The sequence below is a fragment of the Protopterus annectens genome, chromosome 4.part0, assembly GCF_019279795.1.
Source record: "Protopterus annectens isolate FY-2018-M chromosome 4.part0, PAN1.0, whole genome shotgun sequence".
In the NCBI taxonomy this organism is placed as follows: domain Eukaryota; kingdom Metazoa; phylum Chordata; order Ceratodontiformes; family Protopteridae; genus Protopterus; species Protopterus annectens.
In genome coordinates this window covers 1,815,529,958-1,815,550,637 of record NC_056733.1, presented here as the reverse complement: position 1 = coordinate 1,815,550,637, position 20,680 = coordinate 1,815,529,958, and the positions used below count along the sequence as shown (strand labels likewise).

The 20,680-nt window shown below is 43.2% G+C and overlaps 1 protein-coding gene across 1 annotated transcript in view; it reads right to left on the bottom strand.

The window, feature by feature from the left end:
- The window catches only part of LOC122800032 (kinesin-like protein KIF20A), a gene marked incomplete at its 5' end in the record, with an annotated part of 810,695 nt that overhangs the window by 466,317 nt on the left and 323,698 nt on the right, over window positions 1-20,680 (bottom strand). Inside the window, 1 exon segment of the mRNA XM_044069508.1 lies at window positions 8,301-8,529. Within this exon segment, the coding sequence (XP_043925443.1) occupies window positions 8,301-8,529 (229 nt within the window).

Here is a 20,680-nt window from a genome sequence, read left to right as displayed (position 1 = left end):
TGAAGGCTTTCCCTTTGTTGTGAAGACATGCCAAGGTCCACCAATGGAATTCCTTTTGTAGACAAGGCAAGACAACAATCTGTGTGTCTAGACTGTGGCAATGCTGGGACAATACACTTTTTAAGTACCATTGTATTTTTCTCATATGTAGTCTTGCATTTGGTATGAGAAGGATGCAGGAGGCCATGTAACCCAAAGCCTGCAGGAATTTCCTTGCAGTTAGCCGAGTTATTGACGCCAAGGTTTTGAAAGCTGAAGCCAGCTGCAGTTTTTCGGATGTCAGGAATGCCATCTGGGCTGTTGTGTTTACAAGAGCACCCAGAAAAGTTATCTGTTGTATGGGTGTCAAATTTGACTATGTTCACAGTGAATCCCAGGTACTTGAGAAGATTTTGAACAAATTCCAGATGCTGGAGTAAGACATCCTTGCTGTCTGCTTGAATGAGGCAGTCGTCCAGATGAGGGTAAATATGAATTCCTTTGAGTCTGCAATAAGCTACTACTGGTGCCAGGCACTTGGTGAAGACCCTGGGCGCAGTAGACAAGCCAAAGGGCAGCGCAGAGAATTGGCAATGTTTCGATCCGGCCTTGAACCTGAGGTATTTTCTGCACTACTGTCTGATTGGGATGTGTAGGTAAGCCTCCTTTAAATCCAATGTCACCATTCTTGCATTTTTGCTCAACATTGGCAGGAGCTGCTGCAGAGTAAGCATCTTGAACTTTGGTATGTCCAGGAAAGTGTTTAAGACTGACAGATCCAGGATGGGTCTCCATGAATTTTGCTTTCTGGGAACTAGAAAGAGTCTTGAGTAAAAACCTTGGCCCGTCTCTGATGGTGGAACCAGTTCTATGGCCCTTATAGCCATGAGGGATCCCACTTGGTTTAATGCCTCTGACCATTGGTGTTTTGGTAGGTCTGGCCATCCGTTTGGTCTTGACAAGGTATGAAAGTGGAATTTGTAACCTCTTGAAACTACATCCAGAACCCACTTGTCTTGGGTTATGCAAGTCCAATTTTGTTGAAAAAGCGAGAGTTTTCCTCCTAGAGGGGCTTCCAGGAGAGAAGTTCCTTGAGCCATGCAGGGGGGAGTCATTGAGCCTGTTTTCTATAAGATTGAGGTCTGTCCTCTCCACCCCTGGGGGTGGAAGCACTCCACTGTCTAGTTCTGTAAGAGGTCTGTTCTTGGGCCCTCCCTCTGGAGCGCCTATATCTACCCCTCTGAGGCCTGTCCGAGCTGGGAAAGGACCAATTTTTAGTTGGCCAATTTCTGCTAAATCTTGGGGGCTGAACTTGAAAGAAATCTTTAACCGTTTGCATGGATTTTGCCTTATCCTCAATTTTCTTTATCACCTCTTCAGCCTTAGACCCAAACAAAACATTATGCTGAACAGGAGCATCCAGTAACTTTGCTTTCACTTGATCAGGTAAGTTCTGTTCCTTTAACCAAGCATGCATTCTAATGACTGTGCCAGAGGCAGCCGCCCTGCAAGAAACCTCCAAGGCATCAAAACCACAGTGTAAACCATGCTTCCCCACTTATTCAGTGGCATGCATCAAATAGTGTAATTCATTATTATCTGCACATGCAGTAATGGTACCCAGCTTTTGTTTCATAACAGACAGTAGAAATTGCTGATATTTTAGCATACGAAATTGACAATTTAAAGCCCTAATAGATAAAGTAGCAGAAGTGTACACTTTTTTGCCCCATCTCTCCAAAGCTCTGGAATCCTTATCTGTCGGAATAGGGTTTTTAGCAGAAGCGGCATTAACCCCCTTAGGACCTTGAGAAATGGTTTCTGGATCAGCAGTAGGATTTTTGTAAAGGAACTGGTGGGAGTCAGGGACCCTGTAATATCTGTCGGGCTTAGCAGGGGCTGGAGGAAAGGAGTCAGGAGTTGAATTAGCCTCAGAAAAGGTATCATCCACAATATCCAAACTAGGAGGAATAGCCAGGGGTCTATGTTGGGGAAGAAGGAGGAAATCCCTAAGCCTTCTCTTAGATTCCGAGTACTCCTGTCCTTTCCAGTGAAAATGTTCCCTCATGTCATGTAAAGTTTCCCCAAAAGAAAAATCCTCAGGGAGAGAAGCTGATGGAATGGATTCCTCAGCAATAGAATCCTCATAAGGAGGGAAAGTATATTCCTGTTCAGAGGAAGACACTGAAGAAATAGATGCCTGATCAGAAGATTCATAATCCAATTCTTGCCTTGGCCTTTTGTCTGGAGTGGGATGTGAACTCCTAATCATGGTTAGTAAGTCCTCCACCATTTTAAGAAGCTGTTTCTGAGATTTGAGTCCCGGATCAGAAGAGGCCTGGGCTGGTGTCTTAGATTTAGGAGTCTTTGCCTTTATCAGAAGCTGTGTAGGCCTGAAAACCCCTTCGGAAGCCGGTACCTGCACAGCGGCTCCAGACCCATCCGAGGGAGCACTGTCCGAAGGTCCTGCAGCTGGAGTGCTGAAAGACCTAGTTGGCTCCTCGTGGGAGTCCGTTTCGGCAATCGGTTCTGAAATGGCCGACAGGGGCTGTGAAAGTGCCTCACTGACGACGGCCGACCGTGTAGCTGGCTCTGCTTGAAAAACGTCGTCTGATTTGGACCTCGGAGGCCTGTCCTTATCCTTGCGTCGTTTGTGAACTCCGGTAGTCGGAAACGTGTCCAACGACATTTTATAATTAAATCGCCTACAAAAGTAGTGAAAAGCAAAATCATACCTTCACTTAATCGTACGTTGGTTAAATCTAGCACAAAACCGACAACTAGCTACGTCGTGGTCAGGGCCTAAACAAGGAATACAGTAAGAATGGAAATCCTTATGAGGTCTTTGCTTCCCACAAGAAATCCAATTAACTTTTTCTGACATCGGACTGGAGCAAGAAAAAAGTTTCCCCAACGGGGTACTTAGCTTTGAGAAGAAGTAGTCAGTCTTCAGACTGAAGCACGAAAAAATATCAGGAGTCAGCCGATCGGCACTTGCGAACTGCTTTCACCGCATGGCAAGAAAGACTGGAGAACATGACGTCGGCTGGCAGCTTTGTACTCCTAGTGCTCTGACGTCAGGGAGCATGACTGAACAGCCGACGCCAGACCCAGACTTTGGGATTCTGGCCGACCGAGGTCTGCCTGCCGGCAGGGAGAACCCTACAGTGATGACTGTAACAGTGAAACATGATGAACATCTCTAACAAATCCAGTAATATGCACATGCGAGAAGGACAGTACCAGGAACAACAAAGTTACAAAAGAACTAAATGGAACTGACTGCTGTTACTAATGCCTTTCCTAACGATTTACAGCATACCCTATCTAGCTACTTAACCACCTATACATCTAAAAGTTAAAACACAGCCAAGAATATACAAGTATTTTTTTTCTTTCTTGTGCAGGAAAGATAAGAGAAAAAGGCGTGGGAATGTTCAATCCAATAGACAGACCAAACCACTAACCCACTATGTACACAAACCACACAGACACTATTACTTACAAACCATCACTAAAATACACTAACCCAATAAAAGTGTAGGAAAAAAGCAGACATAAGTTAACACTTAAATGATAAAAGAGCAGAGATTGTGATCACAATGCGCACTCCACAGGCATCAAACAAGATCTGAGATGGACAGGGGAGAGCAATGTGTGATGGGTAGAGGAGGCAGGGTGTCCAAATTGAAAACTCGGAAAAAGGCTGATGTTGGATCAGAATTGGATCTGATAACCTACAGCTTGAAGATGAATGAAAAGACAACATCAGATCTTATGAATGTCTAAATTCATCAGTTCCTACTAGGAAACATTTAAGCTGCCTATGAATATCCAAGAGATAAAGTAACTTCTCCCTTGTTCTGTGGATTAGGATAGAAGACTAGTAAATGGATAGTCTGGTTAAATGCCATTTGGATATCACTTCTGACATAATAAAAATGGCTAGTTCCAAGACACACACACACACACTGTGAAAGATGGTGTATTTGTTTTTCTCAAATCAGGGCTTGAAGCTTAGAGACACCACTAACCAACTCAATATCTGCCAAAAATAAGGTTTCCAAAGACAAGTGTCGCAAAGGAACTCAATGTAAAAGAATTAACTTTTCAAGCAGTAAACTAAAGGTCTGAGTGGTTTTAAGCCTAGCTTGTTCTGATTAGGAGTCCAGTAATGCTTCTAAGATAGATTTTATTCACCTTGACGAAAGGCTTGACTTGGGGAAGTTCAAGGAAACCTTAGGCTGGTAAGACTATTGATTCAGTTCTTCATGGCAATCTGCTTTCGCCCTACTCAAGCTGCTTGAACTAGAGTAATCCAGGTAGGTTTAATTATGCATCTTCTAATTTCTGGGACATGCTCACTATAGTGCTAGTTGTTTGGCAAATACTATGGGCACTGTAAAAAGACCAAACAGAATGGAAGTGAACTGCAAGTGCCAGCACCTTGTTCCAGAACTCTGGTATCTGCATCCCTTGTGGATTGGTACATGCAGGCACCCATCATTTAGATACGTAGTCATAAGAAAGCCTGTTGAGAAAGTGCTGAGCAGTGCTACTTACAGAATAGACTTCTCCAAGTTCAGTTAATATAAAAAATGCATTTCACCTGGAAACAGCTATAATACGTCTCCAAGGACCATCCTTCATCGAGATCACAGACAATACGCAGTAACAAAGAAAAAAACAAACAAACAAAAAAAACAGTAGTTTCCTTGCCCTAGTGGAATGCCTTACTCTAATCCCAGATCGAACTTGAGACAAGACTGGCCATGTTCCTTCGTCCTGCTAATGGAAGGCATTCCAAGAAAAGGAAAAGCTTTGAACTCAATGTTATAGTTTGACAGTATAATCTGCCTTACCTATTTGTCAGAAAAATGGTTTTCAAGTAGGAAACTCTCCCACCACACCTCTCAACAGTCCAGATTTTTGCTTCATATTTTGGGTCTGTTTCTCCTCATATTTGTGGTTTTGTGGTTTTCTGACAAATCACTGGGAATTCATTGAGGACTAGAGTCAGAAAATTATGGCAGACATCTGAGTTTGACTTCATATCCTTCAGAAAGTTCAGGCTAATGCAACACCTTTTATTCTATCAACTTTCTAAGTTTGTAAGAGACTTATTTAAAAAGTGTCTATTTTTGTGCCTTTGTTCCCCAATTATTTGTGAGTTTGTCCAGATTTCTTGCTCCAAGAGGTTAACAGATATGCCTCCCACCCAGAAAGTCAGAAGTGGAGACACAAGGAACTGACAGGGATGGATGGAAAAAAAGTATGGTTGGTGTTATCAACCTATAACTATACACTTTTCAAGTATAGTCACTGCTGCAGTTATAAACTTCAGGGATTTCTGCTGCATGTGAAGCCCAAGGTCTGGTCAGAATTTCAGAGCTCACTGACCCCCCCCCCCCCACTATGAATTCAATTCTCCCTCCTGAAATTGTCATGTCTCTGTATAACGGGCAGGAATACAGTCCGCCATCTTCTATTCATTCTTGCCTCCCATAACTAGCACACTATGGGTAACAAAATCAGTTTGAGCTAGAAATGGTATCTTCTAGGTGCAGTTTAAAAAATTAACCGGTTTCAGCGAGGGGGCCAAGTACATACTGATCAAGGGAGAAAGGGGAATGGAGGAGTCTGTCACATTACTCCAGAAGCCAAGGTTGTAAAAAAGGGAATGGAGGGAGTGGAAACTACTGCAGGAGTGAATTCACTTGAGCATAAAACTTTATGGTAAGCTGACAACACAACTTAAGTTCTTTGTGTAAGCCAGTGCTTCCAGTTACAACTTCACACAGGAGTGTGTGTGTGTGTGTGTGTGTGTGTGTGTGCACGCGTGCAAGGTGGCACACTGCCAGGTTCTGTAGGGTTGGAGTTTTTTCAGGGCTGTATCAGCAATAGCGGAGCCCACTTCAGTATTCCTCATCTAACTATCCCAGTCCTTGGGAGAAGGTGTGGAGTATCCTGTCCTGTCTCCAGAAAATGGTGTTACCACCATCAGCTTCCTTCTAAGCTATCTTAGACAAGAACACAGTCATGCAATCCATGGAAGGGACCACCCAGGAAGATAATGGGTGAGAAAAGCAGGCTTCCGGCAGAGCTCTATACAAGGCTGAAGGAGATCTGGGCCAACCCCTCTTTCTCTTACATTAAAACTTGGGTTGTCAGAGGGAGTAATTACATCAGCCCAACCAGTGGTATGGCTGGTTTCAGAGACTGATGGGAGTGATGATGCGTTCCCCCAAACAACACATCACAGTATGCCTGTTCCGGGGGACTGACCGGAGAATGGATGGTCCAGAACACAACAGCTGAGGTTAAGGTAAGTGCAGACTCCCTGGGCCTTTTCTGCTGGACATCTTCACACCTTCAGTGTGTGTGCCTAGATCATCCTATAGGCTCAGTAGACGGATGGAAATGGTCTCTAGACAAAAGTAGTACCAAACAAGGCTCAGATGTGCTTGTGCAGCTATGCAGCCAGTATTTCAACACTGAGGCACACTGGCTGTAATACCTGCACAGGAATTGAAAGCTCAGTACCAGCTAGCGCCAAAGACACCAACAAGGGGTCTGGTCTGGCACTGACTCTCCTGACCAAGTCCTTGAAGACCACCACCACCTACATCAATCAGTCTCAAGACTGACACTATTGTCTCAGCCCCAGTCTCTGCCTCCAGAAAGGTAGCTACTACTGAATTCCACTGCTGCCAATGATACCACCACCAAGGAAGGAGCAAACTTAGTTTTTGGAAGTTGCACAGCAGTAGGTGGCCTCAATATAATCTGAAGAGGAATCTGGCCTAATAAGAAGGCTGGCTGAGAAGAGGAAATGGTAACACGATCATTCTCCAATCTAGAACAATGTGAATGGGATAAAACCCAAGTCCATCTGCACCTGAAACATAGTCCTTGACAGCTTCAGATAGTCAATGTCAATAGAGACTTACCTGTAGAAAGAAACTAACATAAGGACCCAGCAGGAGGGGGCTCTGACTGGGAAAACCTGGACAAATCCACCTATTAAAGAAGGAAATTATCTCTCTCTCTCATATAACTGAAACAAATCTCAGCACCCAGGGGAGAAGATTTACCAACAAGTTGCACATAAAACCTGGACACAGACACCTTTCTAGCCTCCCTATGGAGCACTGTAGGTAGAGGAAGGAAATTTCCTGAGGAAAAGCTTCTATTTAAAGGATTTATCCTGATCATTTAAGTTTTTGGGTCCAGCCAAAAATCAAAGGCTCCTGTTTATATGGCCCAGGCAAACCTTAAAAAGTTACTTATTCCTTACATTGATTATTGTCCTTTTAGGGCACTGCAATGGTGCAGAGGCTAGCGTTGACACCTCACAGCAAGAAGTTCTCCAGTTTGATTCTCAGCTGGTGTGCCTTCCATGTGGAGTCTGCATGTCCTCCCTGCGGTCGCATGGGTTTCCTCCGGGTGCTCGGCTTTTCTCTCACATTCCAAAGGCACGAATTTGAAGTGTTTTTCCCCGGGCCTCACCTGAAAATGGGCTCTGTCCCAGTTGGAATTTCCCAGCAAACAATTATTAAATGAACAAATAAAATAATTTAGCACAAACATTGCAAATCTCTCCTTAAAGTTGCTAGTAGTTACAAAAACAGCACATTTACCACAGGTCTTGGAAAAAACAGGTGCCCACAGACTGACACTTTTTAAAACTTGAAGAATTATCCACTGAAATAGAAATTACCAGCTACCAACAAAAGGGAAATGCAGTAATCTAAACCTTCATCAAAACAGAATATAGCACAAAAGCAACACTAAATATACATTTTTATACAGATATTTCATTTAGAAAATTATATCAATGTTTAGTAGATAAGTACAGCAGAAAGTCAGGCCTGAAGCTGCAGTCCAGTTAAGGAAGAAGAAAGAATAAAAGGATAGATTTCAAAGTAGAGATATGCACAGTATCAATGAAAGTGGTTAAAATATGTAGGAAAAGGAAAGCAGAGCAACAGTTCAAAATTCTAAAAGTAGTAGTAAAAAATTACCAAAAATGATGCTTGGGGCACTTTTTCAATCTGTATTGTAAGAATCAGTAAGTCTACTTGAGGTCACTACACAGAAGAAAATTGCCAGAAGAGAACATCTTAAGCTGCAGTATGAAAACTTACTTTCAATTTCACCAGCTTCAGAGAACGATACCTTTATCTGGCAATTGTTTTGTTAGTATTTAATATAAATTTGCAGTAAATGCATTTGATGCATAAATCTAGCCACACTAGTCTATGTAGTGATAACTTCCAACATGCTCTCTTGACTAAATTTCATTCTAATTTTTAACTCACCCTCTGTAACCTTCTCCAGTTCTTTTTTGTAGGTTTCTGCATTATCTTTTGCTTGCTGCAAGCTTTCTTTCATTTGCTTTAATTCGATCTGATTTGCAGCCAAACGCTCGGACCTGCGAAGAGCACTGTCTGTGGGGGCAGTGCTGACCTGCTTTCTTGTCCTGCTGATCCTCTCAGTTTGAATCTCTGGTGCTAATGCCTCAAGCAACTCGAGCCTCTCATCCCTTTCCTGCCCAGAAACAGAGAGGCATGAATAACAGTCATCAGCGAGCAGATATTTCTAAACTTAACGTGTATTAACAAGAAAAGGTTAGTAACCAACAATTTTATAATTCATAAACAGGCACTGTTAAACAAAACTTTGATCACCAGATCATGGATAATGGACGGCATGAGACACTTAATTGTAAAACTACACTGTGCAATGATGCGCTCTGCATGAACAGCTGTATAATCACATCAGTTGATTAGAGGGCTGTCTACAGTAGGTACAGGAAATACAAAAAATATCTACGGCACACAGGGTGTGATGGCTTACAATCTAGGCTAAAACATGTCAGCTCCCCTATTACCTTCTGTGACACAAAGGCACTAGGTAAACTCCTGTAAAACAGACAATAGTAACATACCTTGTCTGATTTGCAGGAAAATACCTCTGCTAATTCTTGATGGGAAGGTTGTGCAAACAGCAGGAGACATTAGGAGGGTGAATAAAGGAAAAAAAAAAAAAGGTGGGGGAACTTCACTTAGAACAAACCTGAATATATTTGTCATATCTGACTTCAAAAACCCTATGCAAAACAAAATTATTTCGAAGAATCTTGAAACATCATTGGTAGCGGAGCATGGATAATGTCTAAAAGCAAGGACTCAAAGAGTTCTGAAGTACAGCTGTGTCAAAGAAGGCCCAAGTCCTGGAATCAAAGTCCAAGCAATAACTAGTAAAGGTATCTCAATTTTTTTCAATATCCAAAGAACCAATGCAGAAAATGTCTGTAGTGGACAAGGACTTGAAATTTTCAGTGTGACAAAACCGGAAGGTTAACGCATTAAGGATGGTTTCTGAAACTACTTTAAGTAGAAAGGATGGGTTGGTTCAGAGAGAAACTATATCCTTATGGAAAATCAAATATGGTGGTCTAGGTGAAAGTGCTTGAATTTCCAAAATTAATCTAGCCAGGATGATGGCTACTACGTTTTCCAGGATAGACACTTTAGATCACACCTAGAGGCCGGCTCAAAGGGAGATTGTGTCAGAACTTGCAGCATCAAAGTAGGGTCCCAAGGAGAAGTAGCATCCTTGTAAAGGGGTTTTAGGAGGAGTGCTCCTCTCAAAAAGGCTTTACAAAGACTATGTGAAGCGACTGATGATCCAAGGAAACCATTGTGGAAATATGAAATGTCTACCAGTTGGATTTTAACCACAGAGGTGGAAACTCCATCATTGAAAATGGAAGCTAGAAAATGAAGAATTTCATGAACTGGTGCTGAAAAAGGATCAAGGTGTAGAGAGGCCCAATGAACGACTCATTTCCATTTACTTGTGCAAAGTTTACATGTAAATGGTTTATGAGATGGCAACAGTATACGTCAGACTGGGGAAGAGAACATATCAGGCCTGGCTACTAATGGAAATGGAGAAACCAAACGATCAGCTTGAGAGTTGTAATGTCTGGGTGACTGATGCCTGCCAGGTGTGACAAGAGATCCAGAACTGGATCCAGAATCTAAGGCTGTTGTACCAGATGGGGCCAAAGAAAGGGGAAACAAATTTGCCGAGGCCAGAAGGGAGCACCGAGGATGACTTTGCTCTTCAACTTGCCAGCTTTCTGTCAGAATTTGGGAATTAGTGGGGTCAGAGGAAATGAGTAAAGGAGACCGGGTGGCTATTTGTGAAGAGTGTCCCTCGGTAATTCCTCCTCTGGGGGGATGAGGGCAAAGTAGCTGCTGCATTTGTTCAGAGGGGAGGCAAAAAGTTCACAGCAAGTCTGGCCCCATGTTCGGAATATCCTTTTCGAAACTTTTGGATTAAGGGACCACTCGTGAGGTAGAAGAATGCACCTGCTCAATTTGTCTACTTTCACACATTTGACCTCCCTGGAATATGTGCTGCAATCAGAAAGCAGCTTCTCAGCATAAGGGGTAAGATCTGGTTCCCCCTTATTTGTTCATGTACCAGACCACTGACATGTTTTCTGTCTGAATTGCAATTATCCCTAGAGGTAGAGAGTCATGGAATGCTTGCAACGCCAATAGCACTGCTCTCATCTCTAGAACATTTATGTGCATATTGATCTCTGTTGCGGACCATGTGCCTTGGACCGTCTTTCATAGGTAGATACTAGACTATCGGCCCTGGGGCCTATATAAGCCTAGCCAAAAAAGTTCTCTGGCTTTCGCCACCCAAGAAAATTATTTTCCCTGGCAATGCCCCCTCCCCATCCAAGCTGGGAAGTGTCTGTGGTCACGGTGACCTTGGGTTGAGGGGGAATGAATGGACATCCTTGTAAGACTTGTTTTGAATGAATTCACCATAGATCTCTCTTCCATGTGTTGGTGATTAAGACTGGTATAGACAAGGGATGCTGAAGGACGGACCATTTTGCTGAAAGAAGCCATTGTAAAAATTCTCATGTGAAACCTGGCTAGGAGAACAAGAGTTATGGCAGCCACCATTAATCACAATGCTTGAAATACTAGCCTTGCTGGAACTTTGTTTCTTTGTACTAATATATGGACCAGAGTCTGGATAGTTTCCAATCAATATGGAGGAAGTGAGGCAATAGAGGTTCTTTTGTTCAAGATAGTTCTTATGAAAGTTAGATTATGCGTTGGTTCCAGCAAGGATTTTTCGAAGTTGATTGTGATGCCTAAAAGGTCGCATACTTGTAAGACTGTTTTGCTGTTAGTAATAGGTGCCTGGTAGTAGCAGAAATGAGACAGTCGTCTAAGTATGGAAACACCCGGAATCCTTGCAGTCTGAAGTAAGCTGCTACTGGTGCCATGCATTTAGTGAACACCCTGGGGGGCTGTGGTGAGACCAAAGGGTAGAACTCTGAATTGGCAATGACGGGCTCCCAGCCAGAAGCGAAGGAATCTTCCAGAAGATTTGCCCATCTTTATGTGTAATACACTTCCTGAAGATCTACAGAGCACATCCAGTCATCTTTTCCTAAAAAATGGAAGAATGGACTGAACCGAAATTTGTTTTTTCAAACAGATTTGTTCAGTTTTTTTGAGATCCAAAATTGGTCTCCAGAGCCTTCTTTTTTGGCACTAAAAAGAATCTAGAGTAAAACCCAGATTCTATTTGGTCTGGTGGGACTTCAATGACTTCTTTTCCAGCAGTTTTTGAATTTGAATGGCTACTTATTCCATCTAACTCTGTGGGACATCAGGGAATTTCTTCGCATAAGGAGGTGGAAGGGAAAAGGAAATTATATAGCCTCTGGAAATGATTCTCTGCACCCCAGTATCACAGGTGATTTCTTGCCAGGCTTTTAGATGCAGGGATAAGCAACCCCGGATTGCCTCCAGAGGTGGGCAATTGGGGCTCTGTTCAGGAGCGCTGGAAAGGTTTCCCAAAGCAGAAATCCAGGAAACCCTAATGCTGTGTCACGTCTGCCATTTGGATGCCGCCTTCTATTATTGTTCCCTCCTCTGCCCCTGGAAGAACCATCACCAGGTGTATTCTGGGAAGACCCTTGGGATTTTTTTAACCACATTTTGCCTGTTCCTCATTGGTGCCTAGAGAAGGACCTCTGTCGAGTGGAAAAACGTATCCTATGGCAGAAAGAGTTTTCCTATACTTCTCACATTTGGTTAAAGTGTCTAACAGTTGTGCCAAAAAGGATGAACTGTCAAAAGGTGCATCGACAAATGAAGACTTGAAGGGCTTTGCAAAATCACACAAACACAACCAGGCATGCCGCCTTATACGTGAACCCACTGCTTTTGTTGTTCCTTTGGCTGCATGTGAAATGAGCCTCATGGAAAGATTTAGAAATAGAAGTCACAGTAGCCAGCTGAGAGGTGACTAATTTTCATACTCTGTCAGGTGATGTTTCCGAGGCGGTATCAGACAGCTCTTTTACCAGATATCGCTATTATCTAGTATTATATGCCAAGTAATTTAAAGACCATAGGGCAAAGGTCAATGAAGCTTAAACTTGCTTCCTGAATCTATCCATCTGTGACTCCTTGTTGGGGGATGGATAGAGAAACTTTCCTCTGTTGGTTTCTTTTTAGTGGCCACCATGGCATCTACAGGAACTCCCTTTGTCTAAAAAGGCATAACCTCTGGGGCTGTGATAATTTAGTCTTGTCTCTTGGGAATTGGTCCAGTGGAGTTAGGAGCCTTCCACACCAACCAAGAGATCAACTCAATCAGCTCATCGGTGGGTGGAGATGGCCAGGAAGTAGATCAGCAGTTAACAGAAGCCTGCAGGTACATGGATTCCTCGGTTGAAGGGTTGAGGGACTTTCAACCACATCTCCGCTTGAGGATTTCCAGGATGTCTCCAAAGGAGACAGTCAGGAGGTGATCTGGGAGACCCTTCGCCCTCATAGAAATCCACATCTTCTATAATAGACTCCTCTGGAGAGTCTAAGCATTTCCTCTTACACAATTTCTTCCAAGGGACCTCCTCAGGGGGAACATCTGGAGAGGTTGAGGCTGCAGTACCTGCTGACCCTGTGGAGGGGCTGGTTGATGCTCCTGGCACAAAAAAGCCAGAGACAGAGGCTCCAATGAGAAAGGAACGAACTAGGTACTAAAAGTAGCCAACACCCTCTTCCTGACCTCGAAGGCTGACCTGCCAGAAAACAAGTGGTACTCCAGGACCGAAAGGGAGGACCTCGGCACCCAAGTCCGTCTCTGTACTGATGAGGTCCCCCTCGCGATAGAAGTCGGACCTGAACTCATCCTCCGTGCTACGAGGTGAATCAACACGGGACAACAATCCAAAAACTTTCATTTTTGGATCCAGGGTCCTCTCCCTCACTGGGGAAGTCTGCCTTTGAAGCTGTGGAGAGAGCATTGTCTGCCTCAGCAACACAGACTGTTCCTACCCTCTCGGATCCTTCAGTATGCAGTCTTGATGTCTCTGTGCCTCGAGTCCCATCCATCTTTTCCACAGGAACAACTGGTATCAAAACCTCAGGCTTACCAGTAGGGTGTTCAGACTTCTGTTACCTTCCCAGACAATCCTATTGAAGAGGTCCCCAAGAAGAAAATGTGCAAGAGGAGTCCATCATAGAAGACACAGACTAAGGATGGTGAAGGGTCCCCACGGTCACCTCCTGAAGATCTCATTTGGAGACTTCCTGGAAATCCTGAAACAGGGGTGGCTGAAAAGCCCAGCAACCCTTTGTCTGAGGAATCTGCGTTTCTAGAGGTTTCCATACTGGCCCAGTCTACCTCCTGGGTGACCCTTCCTGCAGAGCTAAATGAGTTGATCTCATTGCGGGCATAGAAGGATCCCAACACCAATGAACCAATAGCTCCATGACCTGACAAAATAATGAGAGCACCAGAGACAAACGGTTTTGGACAAAAGGTGTGCCTCGATGCCATGATCGTGGCAATGGCCACCAAGAAACTCCTCGCTAAGGAGAGTTGCACTTCCCATCCACCCAACAAGGAGTCGCAGGCAATGGACACATTTGGGAATCATGTCTATGCTTCAGCAACCTTCGCCTTAAGGTTGCTGAACTATTTAGCAAACTTCACCAGGTTACACAGGGAATTGATTAAGAAACTGTCAGACACCCTCTTAGAATCTGTTTCTGAAGTGCAAGCATTTCTGGCTTCTGAAATGGCTACCCTGCAATCAGTTTCCAACTCTTCCATGAGGCTCATTTCGCATGTAGCTGATGGAACCTCAAGGACAGCTGATTCACGTATTTCCATAAGGGGCACACTCCTGGATGTGCTTATGCGATTTTGCAGAGCCCTCAAGTTTTCCTCCATCAGCGCTATTTTTGATGGCAAGTCTTTGTTTGTCCCTATAAGAAAAGAGACTTTATGCAAGTGTGAGAAGGATGGAAAGACCCTGCCTGCAGTGGGCATATGTTTTCTCCATCCCTCAAAGATCCTTTTCCAGGAATCAATGAGGAAATGGAAAAACGTGGTTCAAGAAGTCCTGGGGACCTTTCCAGGACACAAATGGAGAAGGATTCCCCAAGAGTAGAGAGGGGAACTCGAATGGTAGAAGCCGCCTCCATGGCAGAAGTGGCCCGCAAAACTAGGGGTCCAGAGATTCATTCTTGAACAGACCTTCCAGCATTCCTTGAAAGGAGCCCCGATTGCCTTTCTCTAGAGGCAATCGGGGGTTAATTATCCCTGCACTGGAGAGCCTGGCTAGAAATAAAAAGATATTTGGGTGCAGAGGATGATTTCCAGAGGTTATATAATACCCTTTTTCCTTCCTCCTCCCCCTTCCAGAAAAATCCCTGATGTTCCACCCAGTCAAAGAGAAAAGGCAGCAATTCAATTACAAAAGCTGCTAGAAAAAAGTCACCCAAGAGGTACCTCCCAGACCAGATAGAATCTGGAACTTAAGATTCTTTTTAGTGCCAAAGAAAACAGGGGATTGGAGACCAATTTTGGATTTCAGCAGCTTGAACAAGTCAGTTAGATACACCATGTTCTGGATGGTCACGGTTTATTACATTCTTCCCTTTTGGGGAAAGGACGACAGAATGTGCTCAACAGATCTTCATGCGTACTATCACAAAGATGAACAGGCGATCCACAAGGTTCTTATGCATCCAGCTGGAAGCCAGTCATTATTAGTTCAGAGTTCTGCCCTTTGGTCTCACCACAGCCACCAAGGTGTTTACCAAGTGCATGGCAGTAGCTGCTCACTTGAGACTGCAGGGATTCTTGTTTCCATATCTAGATGACTGGCTTATTTCTGCCCTGACCAGGCATCAACTGTTTAAAAAAAGAAAGTAGGTTCTCCAGGCATGCTGTCTTCTGGGGATAAGTATGAAAAATCTCATCTAGAACAAACTCAAAGTTTAGAATTCATAGGAGCACTAGCATGCAAAGTTTCATTTTCTCCCTCAAGTGTTCAAACAATAAGATCAGAGGTAAAAAAGAATCTGCAGTACCAAGATTTCAGCCCGCTTGTTTCTTCAAGCCCTAGAATCTATGGCAGCAGCAATAACACTAGTACCATTGGACAGAGGTTACATGAGAATTAAAGGGATGCTAGCCAAGCAATGGTAGATGCTTTGTCCATCCATATCTACTCCGATGTGAATCACCCACATATGTAAGAGAAAGATCTTATGTGCTGGATTCAATCAGATGAATTTCTACAAGGCTGTACATTCATTCTCCCTCAACCCAAGGCTATAGTGACCATGGAGATTTCCCAATTGGTGTGTGTGTGTGTCACCTTCTGGGGAAAATAGTCCAAGGCACTTGGTCCACTGAAGAGGCCAACTTGCATATCAGTGTCCTAGAGATGAGGGGAGTGCTTGTAGCACTGCAGATCCTTCAGGACACACTGCCTTCAGGGACAATTGCAATTCAAACAGACAATATGTTAGTAGTTGTACATCGACAAAGAAGGGACCAAGATCTTACTCCTTGTGTCGAGAGTCTCTCAGGATGTGGTAGTGGGTAAGCTCATCCAACTGCTTTCTCATAGCAACGCATATTCCTAGGAAGTCTAACATGATAGCACACAAACTGAGTAGGTGCATTCTTCTACCTCAAGTAGTCAGCAAGAATGTGACAAATGACTTTTCACCAGTGGGGCCAGCCTTGCTGCGATCTTTTTGCATCTCCCCCAAACAACAAATGTAGCAGCTACTTTGCCCTAATCCCCCGGACAGGGGGAATCGACAAGAGATTCTCCACTTCATGACTGGCCCCCCAGTTTAATATACACCTATCCACTAATTCCAAAATGTCTACAGAAAGCTGCCATGTTGAAGAGCAAAGTCAACCTCACTGCATCTCACTGGCCTCAACAGATTTTGCTCCCTTTCCTTTGGCCTCTCTCACTTCTCAAACCTTGGATTCTGGATCCAAATCCAGACCTCCTTGTCTCACCACACAGGAATGATCCATCCAGATATACCAAACCTCAGGCTGACCTCCTGACTTCAATTCCATTAATAGCCAGTCAACCTATGCTCTCTTACCTTGTCTGACACATACTTTTATTTTCCTATAAACCTTCTACACGTAAACTCTAGTCCAGTAAATTAAGGTTTGTTTACTGGGCACATCAAAACAATGTTGACCCCTTTTCAGCTCCCATACATAACATCCTTGAATTTTCAGTTCCTCATCAGTTAAGGTCCAGTTAGCAGCAATATAGAATTTTCACACTGGATTTGAAGGTTATTCTGTTGCCGCTCAAGCTCTGCAAAGTGTTTTTGCGAGTCTTCTATCAGGGCCTCCTTTTAAAGACCATACTCCCCCTTGAGACCAGAATTTGGTAGTGCAGGCTCTTACACCACCCCTGTTTGAATCGGCAGTTAAATGTGACCTTAAATATCTTTCCTGGAAGACAATATTTCTTGCAGCAATTACTTCTACCAGAAGAATTTCAGAGATCCAAGCTTTGTCTTCAAAACCACCATACACGATCTTTCCCAAGGGCAGAGTCTCATTGCAAATCAATGCTTCTGTCTTAACTAAGGTGGTGTCAGAGTCAGTATCAATATCAATCAGTCCATTACTTTGCCAGTATTCTTTCCTAAATTTGCTGACAAAGGTGAATACATGTTACATTTATTGCATGCTCATAGACAATTACATTTTTACCTACATACAAGAAAAAAAATGGGGAAAACTTATCAGTTATTTTTCATTTTCAGAAATAAAATTGGGGAAGCCAGTTGCCAAAGTAACATTTGCCAGATGGTCAACTGACTATTTCCTTCATTTATAACAAATTGGGCATTACCTCATTGAAACTGTTACACACTCATTCAACTAGTGCCATGGCAGCTTCTTCAGTGCTCCAATCTACACCGCCCATGGATGACATTTGTGTGGCAGCAACTTGGGCTACTCCCCATACCTTTGTTCCTGATTACAAATTAGACCTGGTGTCCAGAGGTAGGTCATCAATTGGTTCAATGGCGGTCAGGAATTTCCTTCCTTGAATCCACCAGGGATTTTAGGTAGCTGGGGAACTCGGTCCCATAAGTTGAGGACAGAATGAAAATTGACAAAATTACATAAAGAAGTTATGTACTCACCATGTTGCATCTGTGTTGTCATTCTCTCTCAACTCCTCTCCCACCAACCCCCTACCTACGAAAACTCCTGGAAGAGCAAGTGGTTAAAGGATGCCACTTACCCGATATTGAGCTCCAGATATAGTCTCTTCTCCATATGACTGCCAATATTTTTTCTGCTATTAGCAAACAAGATCCGAGGTACTTGGGGTAGGTGAATTATGGGTAAGGGAGAAGCTCAAGAGTCTTTTGGTAGCCACGAGCATTTGTAATGTCAGAGTTGGATCCACGGGATCAGATCCAAACCCATAGATTGGGGACAGGATGAAAATTGAAATCAGATCGAAACCTATGTACTTACCACTAACATTAGATCAGTGTTGTCCACAACTGTCCGGCTAACTGAATGAGTTGTTGGATCTGACCTCAGTAACCCCCCCCCCCCAGCTTTTAGAGCCTGGGTTGAGGCTCCTCCCCTACTCATAATCCCATTTGTTCACTGCAATACCTCAAATTGAAATTGCCCCAGTACATCACATAATCCATAAAATATGCCCAGGAATACCATTATATCCTGCCAATGGTTATAAAGGGAAGATCAGCTAAAAATATAACAAGGCCCTGGATAGGTCTACTCAGTCAGCAGACAACAGAGTGTGGCAATTTTGGCAAGGGGCATGGAGCGAATCTGAGCCAGACAGATAAAGACAACACAGATCTACCACTATGGTAAGAACATAATTTTCAAATATGACATTGTCTTACCCATCCTGTCTCAATGAAAGGGAACAGAATCCCCAGCTGCGACAAACCCCAGGGTGGTCTCAAGGAAGGATCTTCCATTGAATGCAGTAACTAAGATGCACATGATCTGAAATGTACAGACAGCATATACTGAGATACAAAGGTATGAACTGTAGACAAAGTAGCTGCAGCACAGATCTCATCTATGAGAACTCAGAGTGCAGTGGAGGCTGCCACTGCTCTGGTTGAACAAGCCTTGGGTTTAAGTGGAAGTGTTGAACCTTTTTCTTTATACACAAAGGCAAGGCAATCAGAGTGCCACCTGGACAATGTGACTTTGGAAACATCTTGGCCCATTTTAGACTTTGAGAAGGAAACCGAAACGTGACCAGTTTTTCTGAATTCCTTAGTCAGAGCTAAACAGACTGTCAATTGATAACGTAATCCATCTAGTGCAAAATACATTTGGATTTGTTAGAAATATTTGCAAAGAAAACTGGTAAGTCAATAGTCTGAGAAAGGTCTCTGACCCCCCCCCCCCCCCTTAGGGAGAAATTTAGGCTGAAATTTGAAAGGACGCCCTGTCTTTGTGAAGGATCAAGTAAGGAGGTTTGCAAGACGAGGCTTATATTTTTGAAGTTTTTCTGGTGGAGGTGATAGCCACAAGGAAAGTTTTTCAAGACATATACTTCAAATGTGCAGAAGGTGCTGGTTCAAAAGGAGGTTTGGTCAAAGTCTGAAGCATAAGTGTAATATTCCAAAGAGGAATGGAATCTCTGATAGGTGTTTAAAGCAGAAAAGCTCCCTTTAAGAAGGCCTTAGACAGCTTTCAGGATGCAATAGGACTGTGACTTTTTCCAACATGAAAACTGGATATGGCTGCAAACTGAACTTAAATGGAAGCAAAACTGTCACCTTCTTGGAATAATCTTGGTAAAAAATCCAAAATAGAAGGAAGAGGTGCTGAAGAAGGATTTAGGCCCTTAGAAGACCACAAGCAGCAAATATTTTCCTATTGTAAACCTTCCTCAGGTTAGGTTTCTGTGATGACAAAATGTCAGTGACAGCAGTGGATAGTCTGGCATCCCTGGCAATCATATGGATTGTAGGAATCATGCAGTTAACTTTAGTGCTGTCAAGTCTTGGTGAGGTTGGCTGAATGGGTCAGACACATCTGGAAGAGATGCCAGCACCTATGAATGGTGTTTCAAATGAGGCAAAAGGTAGAGGAACCAAATCCTGCCTGGGCCAGAAGGGGACAATGAGAATTACAGTTGCTTTGCACCCGATTGTTATGAAGGGAAAGGGTGGACAAGGCATATAGAAGACCCGGGGAGCATACCTCTCACCCTGGAAATATCAAAAATCTGGACAAAGGCCCATGAAAAGTAGGTACCATTGGTCAAAAATCAGGGCACTTATTAAATTTGCATACATAATCATGTAAACCTGCCAGCTCCAATGGAATTGTGGGATACCAGCATGAAGAGTGAAGTCACTAAATAATGGCAGACGTTTGAACTTCAGACTTCACTGTCCCTTTGGAAATGTATATTAATGCAAAATCTGCTATTCTAGCAACTATCTGAATTTACAATCTGTCCCTAATTTTTGGGTCTTTGTCAGATTTCTTGCTCTGAGAGATTGAGAGGTGTGGACTTTACACATCCTAAATACAAACTAACGTAATATAGTGTAGCTGTGCGTTTTGCTCTCTTTAGTCACACTGTCCTCATTGGGCAATTCTGTATAAACATTAACAAAGCAGACATTTGAATGTCGCTTTAAAAAGTGCTTACCCAGCCTATGTTTTGTGCAACTGGTATTCGAAACGGAAGGTATGAATATAATGTTCCGTACAATAAAAACATTATACACACAGACGTACATACCTATCCTTGTGTGTATACAGAAAATAGTGACAGACGTACACAAAAATCATCTGAAGTTTTATAGTGGGGCGTGGCTTCTTTGATAAATAACCCAGCATAATGTTGACGGTGTGGATAGTGCTGCAAAGTCTAACATTTCAGTTACAGCTAACACACGTCTGCTGCTGCATTTTGGACAGCCACTTCGAAAGGCAGTAGCAGTACTCATGACATAAGCAAAACATGACCGAACATATTCTACAACTAAGCAGTTTATGCAGGAATATACAAGGTATAGATATTTGCATAAACAAGAATCAAGCTAGCATAATCAAAAGTTAGTGACAAAAATCTAATCAAAATGGAAGGGGAAACATTATTTGTTTACCTGCTAATAATGTTGGAGTTTGCTCAAAGTTTTCGCTTACAGACGATCGTCCACCCGGTTGCCAATTCTGAACGCCTACAAGTACACATTAAGGTTTATTTCGTAACTCTTTGCCCACAAGGGCACTTAAAATTACCATGGAAACTGGGATAGTCTACTAGTCAAGGGGG